At 64.4% G+C, this 7,693-nt stretch overlaps 1 protein-coding gene across 2 annotated transcripts in view; it reads right to left on the bottom strand.

Annotated features, from left to right (window-relative positions):
• Positions 1–1,287: 1,287 nt before the first annotated feature.
• Positions 1,288–7,693, bottom strand: part of PLD4 (phospholipase D family member 4) — an 8,664-nt gene continuing 2,258 nt past the window's right edge. Inside the window, exons 2-11 of one of the 2 annotated variants that reach the window (XM_046647577.1) lie at positions 7,291–7,380; positions 6,703–6,893; positions 5,686–5,869; positions 5,361–5,481; positions 4,690–4,817; positions 3,917–4,117; positions 3,006–3,145; positions 2,744–2,909; positions 2,567–2,663; positions 1,288–2,018 (exon numbers count right to left, since the gene is read on the bottom strand). In XM_046647577.1, coding sequence (XP_046503533.1) covers positions 1,816–2,018; positions 2,567–2,663; positions 2,744–2,909; positions 3,006–3,145; positions 3,917–4,117; positions 4,690–4,817; positions 5,361–5,481; positions 5,686–5,869; positions 6,703–6,893; positions 7,291–7,380 — 1,521 coding nt within the window. In that variant the 3' untranslated portion in view covers positions 1,288–1,815. The remainder of the gene's footprint in view (positions 2,019–2,566; positions 2,664–2,743; positions 2,910–3,005; positions 3,146–3,916; positions 4,118–4,689; positions 4,818–5,360; positions 5,482–5,685; positions 5,870–6,702; positions 6,894–7,290; positions 7,381–7,693) is intronic. The other variant, XM_046647578.1, reaches the window with a different exon arrangement.

Genomic DNA, 7,693 nt, shown 5'->3' with positions numbered 1-7,693 from the left:
GGGAGGAGAGCCTGGGCCCTGCCCCCAGTGCTACCGTGGGCAAGTCATGTCTTTCCCTGTGGCTGACTGGGAGGGTCACCAAGTCAGGGGATGTGGAATCCTCCATAAAGAGCCAACATGAGGCCCCTGGGTGGCTCATGAGTGGAGAAAGGAAAAGTCAGTGGGGTCTTTGTCCCGCAGCTAAGTGAGGCTGTCACACCCTCCCCAGCCAAAGGTCCCTGCCTCTCCCTGTGTGCCAGAGGGACAGGGCAGTGCGGTCCTCCTGGGAAAACCACGGTGGGGGTCTGCCTGGCTCCATGGGGTTTTCGTCCTTCCCTGAACCTGGAGTCAAGGCCTGAGATACTGGGCCCTTGGTGCTGGGGGCAGAGAGGCAGCTGTCACATCACATGAGAGCCGCTGAGCCCCTCAAGCTCCCAGTCCTCCCGTGTGGCCTAGATTCTCTCGTGTAGGAGTTATCTATGCTGGATAACAATCTCACCACAAATTAGCTGCTTAAAACATCACACACTTATGACCTCCCGGTGCTGTGGGTCAGGAATCCTAGCACAGCTTAACTGAGTCCTTTGCTCAGGGTCCCCCAAGGCTACAATCAACATGTTGGCTGGGCTGTGGTCTCATCTCCAGACTCAACTGGGGAACGTCGATGCAAATAATCCATAATCAGTCTGTGTATCAAAATCGGGGTGAGTTTATTATGAGCCAGATCTGAGGACTAGCCCAGACCCTGCTGTCCACTTGCTTAGCTCCCCCGGTATCCAGTGTCCCTTGGACCACTGAGCCAGCCCCAAGCTCCAGCCTAGGGCGGCCTCGGGGGCTTCCACCAGGGCAGGTGGGCTCTGAAGGCTTGGTCGGAAACCAGGAGGCGGAAGGCCAGGGCCTGCTGAGACAGGCCTCTGACCCGCGCTCCTGGGAGAAGGGCCGGACCTGAGTCGGCAGACCAGGAGGGCAGACGCCCAGGCGGTTTCCAGGACAGGGTGAGCTCCAGAGGGGCTGCAGCCAAGTCCCCATCCCAGCTTGGTGTCACCCTCCCCCCAGCTCAAACCCAGGTCCTCTCAACTCTATCACACAGTTGTGGCCCCTACACATGAGGACAGCCACGCGCTCCACCCCCCACAGTCCTGGGCCCTTCCCCGGCACCAGCCCCCCCCCCCAGCCCCTGGTCCCCCCCCCCCCCCCCACCCCACCCCCCCCAGCCAAACCCCCCCCCCCCCCAGCCCCCCCCCCTGCAGTCCTGGGTCCACTTCCCCAATCCAGACTCAACCCCCACCGTCCTGGGCCCCCCCACTAGGCACCAGCCCCACCCCCACAGTCCTGGGCCCCCTTCTCACCACACCCATCCCCTGCCCTGTCTTAGTCCCTGGGCTCCTGAAAGCCCTGGACTGGGCACAGTGGCTCCTATGGCAGACATGAGGCCCGGCCTCACCAGGCGGCCGGCCACAGGCCCCTCGCAGGCTCTGGGGCACTGAACTCCAGCGTGGGATGGAGGAGAAGGGGGCGCAGCCCTGTGCTGGACTCACACAGAGTGGGGGGAGGCACAGGCATGTTCTAAAGACCCCAATGGTAGGCTCTGCAGGAGTCAGGGAGGGGCATCCTGGAGGGCTCCCTAGAGGAGGTAGGGGTTTAAGAGGGGCTGGATTGGGAGAGCAGAGGGAGAGCAAACAGTTTGCACTGCTGGTTGTTGGGCAGTCCTGACCCTGACCGGGGCTTGTGCGGATGGAGCTGCTTAGAGTGCAGACGGGGGCACAGATGGGGAGGCCCGGTGGGGAGCAGTGTCCACGAAGAGCTGTGGGGCCCAGAGCTGGGAAGGGCTGGACCTCAGCCCTGCCACGCACAGTTCTGGCCCTGGGCTTGTCCGTCCAGGCCCACGGCGTAGGGGGAGCTCCAGTCTCGCTCAAAGAGTTGCCGCAGCTGCTCCTGGACGGTGGTCACCCCCAGCCGGGCACTCGAGGGCCTCTGGCTGACCACCAGCCCCACGCCCGAGGTGCTGCTGAAGTAGTCTTCTGACCAGTTGGAGGTGCCTTGTGGGGGCAGGGAAGAGAGGCTGGGTGACGGGGCTCACCCAGCCCCTCTGCAGCACAGCTCCGTCCTGTGGCTGCAGCTGCAGCTTCGGGGCCTGGTGGGCACCTGCTACCCTGCTGTCATCACACTGCAGCCACAGCAGCCCCTCAGGTGCGGGAGGGCCGGCTAGCTCTCCATGTGTGGACCTCCCGGGAGCTCTGACCATCCTGGGACAGGTGTCCTGACTCAGCGTTCTGGGGACCTGGGGCTTGGGACTTCCCACCTGCCTCCAGGAGCCAGGTGACAGCTGGGCTGGTGGCCTGGTCCTCAGAGCGCTGCTGGGGACCCTGACCCCTGTCAGCAGCCCCTCTGTCCAGAAGGGTCCACACTGGACATAAGGACAGGGCCCCCTTCAGGACACTGGCCTGGCCACTGCCAGGGGACACATCCCCCTTCTGCAGGCTGTGTAGCCTCTGTGTCATATCTACTCACTTGGCACCCCTCAAAGACTCAGGGGTCCTGAGCTGCCCAGGCCCGAGCCCACCGCCCGCAGACCCCCACCGCTCACCTATGTAGGCTGCCTTCTCCGTGACCATGAATTTGCTGTGGTTCACCCTGCTGAATGGGATGTTGGTGTGATTCCTCATGGGCACGATGAAGACTTTCTTCAGGGAACAGAGAGGGGGCATGTCAGGGAGGGCAGGAGGGCCGCCTTCCCCCGCACGGCCCAGGAACGGGTCCTCACCACATCCACCGAGACGCCCGCCTTGGGGTTGCTGAGGGCCTGCAGGGACCGCAGGAAAGGGAACATGCGGGGGTCTGTGTTGAGCCAACAGCTGACCAGCAGACGCACGTGCACACCCCAGCTGAAGGCCGCCCCCCGCAGGGCGGTGTCCAGCACCGGCCAGTACCTGGGGGAGAGGAGGGTCAGGGGTCTGGCAGGAGAGGCACTGTGCTGGGAGCTGCCCCCCAGCGGAGCGGGCCTCCCCGCTCCCACCCAGGCCCACCTGGCAGGGTGGCGGAAACGTGTGGTGGGGAAGTACTCCATCACCGAGATGTAGATGAACTCCCGGGCCGCCCCCATCACGGCCAGCAGTGCGTCCAGGTCCCGGGTGCGGCCCCGGGGGCAGAGCGCAGGCGGTGATGCCTATGCAGGGAGAGAGGTCCTTGAGGGCACAGCGGCCCATCGGAGCCACGTGGTTCCTGGACCTGTGACCCCACCGTGCACCTGCCCTCCAGCAATGGAAACCAGGAGGAAGATGAGAGGTGCTGCTGGAGAGTGGGCGGCAGCGGTCGGGGGGGACGGCATGTGGCCCTCTCTGGGCTTTGGGCTGGCCTGACTTCCTGGACAAAGACAGCTCTCTGCGTGGAAAAGCCTTCTACACTCAGGGCTCAGGGCGGCCCTCGCATCTAGAGAAGCGTCCCTGGCTCTAGACCAGCCACTGGGCAGCTGGAGGGCTGTCTCCTCCCTCGTCCCCGATGGAGGGACATCTGCTGTCGGCATGACCAGCCCACCCCTCGTCTTCCTTCCTTCCCTGCAGAGTAACAGAACTGCTGGATCAACTGGACCCCCCTCCCTTCCCCGGTCCCCAGCTGGAGCCCTTTGACCCCACTCAACAGTGTGCTTGGAGACCCCCAGGACCACAGGACACCCCGCCACTCCCCAGGCCACCCGTCTCCCGTGGTTGACAAAGACCAGCGTCCTCTCCTGGAGCTGGGCCTGCCGACGCCAGCCTGCCCCTCACACTGAGACCACGGCCCCGTCCACATCACCAGCTCTCTGGGCCATCGCCCTGAGGAAGTCGCAGGTGCTGTGGTATCTGCATGGCAGGGCAGTCCCAGGTGGAGCACGGCTCCCTGGGGGTCTGGCCAGCCAGGAGAGCAGGGGGCTGCGAGGGGCCTCCTCCACCCCCCTTACCGAGAAGTAGGCGGTGGTGGGCACCCCCTCAAAGTGCTCCCGGAGGGGCTGGAAGCGGTTGATGTGAGACGAGAAGTTCTGAGGCCAGGCCTTGGGGAGGACAGCCTTCGGCGCCCCCAGCACCCAGTAGGTCTGGAAGGTCTTCTCCAGGTCTCGGGCCAGGCGGCTGCAGTTGTAGATGACGGCGCCCAGCTCCTTCACCTGTGGGAGGGGCAGCGGGTGCGGCCAGGGATGCCAGGCAGGGGACAGCCCCTGCTGGTGGCCAGTCCATACGGGCAGTGTGCTGGGGGAGCTGTGGGGCGGTGTCCAGTGGGTCCCTGTTTTCCTTGAACATTGTATTCCAACGATCAAGTCAGTATGTTTTTATTACAAAAAAAGCAACAGAAAACGCACAAAAGCACAGAGAAGAAAGAAAAGTTATTCTTCCCTTCACCACCAAGTGACCAGCACTGCTGCCATTTTCACGCCATCATTCTTTGGTGGTTTTAATGCATTGCTTTTCCTCAAAGGAAGCACGCTTTGCAGTTCCCCTGGGCAAAGCGACTAGAACACGGTTCCATGTGCTTAAATGATGCTCCACAGCACGAGCTCATGGCCACGAAGAATTCTGTAAGCTATCAAACAGCCTCCGATTGTCTCCACGCTGGTGACATTCCAGACATGGCCGTCCCACCCAGGGTTCCCTTGGGTGCCTAGCCACGGGGGACGTCAGGCAGACCCGGGGAGGGGGAGCGCAGGGGCTGGACGAGCCCCTCCTGGGCTCCGGGACTCACCTGCGTCAGCGACCGCCAGTCCATGTTGGCACTGCCCACGTAGACGTGCCGCCCATCCACGACCCAGAACTTGGAGTGCAGAACGCCCCCGGTGAGCTGCCGCATGGGCACGCGTCGCACCTGGGCACCTGGCGGGGAGTCAGGACGACGGGGTGAGCTGGCTTCGTGGTGAGCCCGATGCTCAGCTCATTGTGGTGGGTCGACTCATTTATCCTCACAGTTCTACTAAGTTGATGCTACCATCTGCTGTTATCGTCCCCATCTTACAGGTGGGAAAACGGAGGCATTGACGGACCCCGGATCCCTCCGGGCAGCCGGGCTTCAGAGCCCACGTTTGTGAGGACTGTGCCCACTGCCTCTTGCTCCTGGCTGAGCCTCCACCCAGAGGTCGAAGCAGCTGGGCTCAGCGGGGCGCCAAGGCTACGCTAAGCTCTGCCCCTTGGAAAATGACACTTGCAGGTCCTTGGAACCAGCCCAGCCCCAGGTGAAGCCGATGTGAAGGAGCTCACAGCCCTGGGCCCCTGTCCCTGGCCCCGTGTCCAGGGGAAGCACAGAGAGGCTTTCCTGGCTCCCCGCAGGCAGCCTCTCTGTCCTGTCCTTGTCCCCTGGTGCCAACGGGTCAGCCCACGCTCACCCCAGGGCAGCAGGGCCTAGGATGGGCAGGCATGTACCTCGGGCTGCCAGGACCTGCAGGTCGGTGGACTCCTTGGCCAGTGTCGGGCTGCTGGTGGCCACAACCAGGGAAATATTCCTGTCCAGCAGCTGCTGCAGCTTCTGCAGAAGGGCCTCCCCCTATGGGGCCAGGACAGCAGTAAGTGATGACCCCCAGGCTGGCCCTCTGCCCCCACCCAAGTAGAAAGGACCCAGACATTCCCCAGAATGCCACCCCTGACCGCCCACAGCTCAGAGTCAGACAAGTGTGCAGCTCGACTTGCTGTGTGCCCAGCAATGGGATGGCCTGCAGCCTTAGAGTCGGGGAGGGGGGTCAGGGCGCACCTGCTGGGAAGACGAGTCGTTGACCCCAATGTCAGGCCCCGTGAGGGACCAGTAGTAGGAGGCCACATGGACACTCTCCTGGGCAGCGTCCAGCAGCTGCAGCCAGGCCTGGGCCAGGGGCTGGGCCCACGGGCTGCCGGCCGGAGATGGCAGGTCCTGGGGGATGCTTTCCACGAGGACCAGCCTGCAGGAGGAGCGAGTGAGGTGGAGTGTTAGCGGGGGGTGGTCTGCCAGCCTGCACATGTCGTTCGCTCTGTCCCTGCTGCCTGCATGGCCCTGAGCTGGAGCCCAGGCCAAGGGTACAGGAGGGGGCAGCAGAGCAGACGGGGCAGGGCAGGCTGAGCCAAGCAAGTCCTCTGGGGGTGACACCTAGGAGCACGTGGCAGGGGGGCCTGAGGGCAGGGCCTGATAGCATGCAGATTGGAGCCAGGCCCCACCCCAATCCCGGGCCCTGCTCCTGGGGAGCTGTTGCCCCTGCAGCCTGGGCTGCCTGCTGATGTGGAGGCCCTTGGAGGTGGCCAGAGCTGACCCAGAGGGAAGGTGGGGAGTGCCCGTCTCGAGGTGTGTGCACAGGGCACTTTCCTCCCTGAGGGGTTCTGGGTTCCAGGACTCACACAACAGGGAGACGGGCTGGAGGGAAGGCTGCGGTGCAGGTGGGAGCAGCAACCCCAGCCCCAGGGGCCAAAGGGCTGTGAAGGGGCCTCGCCTCAGCCCAGGGAGGCTCGGGGTTCGCCCACCTTGTCAGAGGCCCCAGGTGGCAGTCCGTGTTTGTTGCAAAGAGCACCCCAAGTCTGCCCCGTTCCCTGCCCCCACTCCAGGCCATTCAGCCGGAGCCCTCTGCCCGTCCCCCCAGCTGGTTCCCCTGCCTCACTGCCTGCCTCCCTGGGAACCTGCATCTTCCAAGAGGAGCTGGCAGAGGGCAATGCTTATCCCGCTGGGGAGATCCGTTGGGAGAACGTGGGCAGCGGCCTGGAGCCAAGACCTCCCCCGCCCTGCAGACCCCGCAGGCTCACTCACCGGCAGGAGTCCTTCTGCCACGGCCGCCGCCGGGCCTCCCGGGCTGGGCTGAAGCCGTGGCCACAGGACCTGGTGGGCCCTTCCTCGGGGTGCACCTGGCCCCAGGTGGGCAGAGGGGACTCTTGCCACAGGAGGTAGGTGAGAGTCACAGCGCCCAGCCACAGCACGGCCAGCAATGCCAAAACCTGCAACTGGAGGGGGGAGTCACCAGGGGACCCCTGGGGGCATGGGGGTGCTCTACTTCCAGATGGGCCGGAGGGCCCCCCAGTGCTGGACAGAGACTATCCCTGGCTCCCAGTGAGGGCCAGCCTGCAGCTGTGGTGGGGCCAGGGTGAGCAAGGGGAGGGGAGGATGGCGCCGAGCCAGGCCAAGCCCGCCTGTGCTGGAGGTGGGTGCCTGGGGCCCACTGTACCATGTGGTAACTGCCCGTTTTCCCAGGTCCCCCGAGACAGAAGCGAGGGGGCAGGTTCCAAGCAGCCCACAGGAGGGGGTGCCCCTGGTCCCCCATGGCTGGATTTGTCCTTGTTGCTCTGGTCCAGCGGCCTCATGAGGCTGCTGAGCCCCCTCCAGTGGGTCCCCCAGTCCTACCGTGCTGGCCTCTCTGCCCCGTGGGCTGTGGGGTGGCGTGGAGCAGGGCCACGCAGGGGCCACCAGTGTTCTCTGCAGAGGTCTCAGCACCTGCATAACGTGAGCTGGCATCACCTGCCGCCCTGCCCGGAGCAGCCCCACAGCACCCGTTTGTGGGGGGTCCTGCAGACAGCCTTTCAAACCCCCAGAGGCCTCCCTGCTCCTGCTGAGATCACACCCTGGGTGTGAGGGGCTCCACCCTGCTGCCCTCAGCTGGGCAGCCCGGCCTGCAGGTGGTGGACCTGGTGCTGACACAGCCCCTCCCCTTTCATGTGGGTGCATGCATGTGTGTGGGTACATGCGCAAGTGTGCATGGATGTGCATGTGTGGGTGTGCACCTGCATGTGTGTGTGCACGTGTGTAT

Source organism: Equus quagga, chromosome 20 (assembly GCF_021613505.1).
Source record: "Equus quagga isolate Etosha38 chromosome 20, UCLA_HA_Equagga_1.0, whole genome shotgun sequence".
Classification (NCBI taxonomy): Eukaryota; Metazoa; Chordata; class Mammalia; order Perissodactyla; family Equidae; genus Equus; species Equus quagga.
This window is presented reverse-complemented; position numbering and strand designations above follow the sequence as displayed.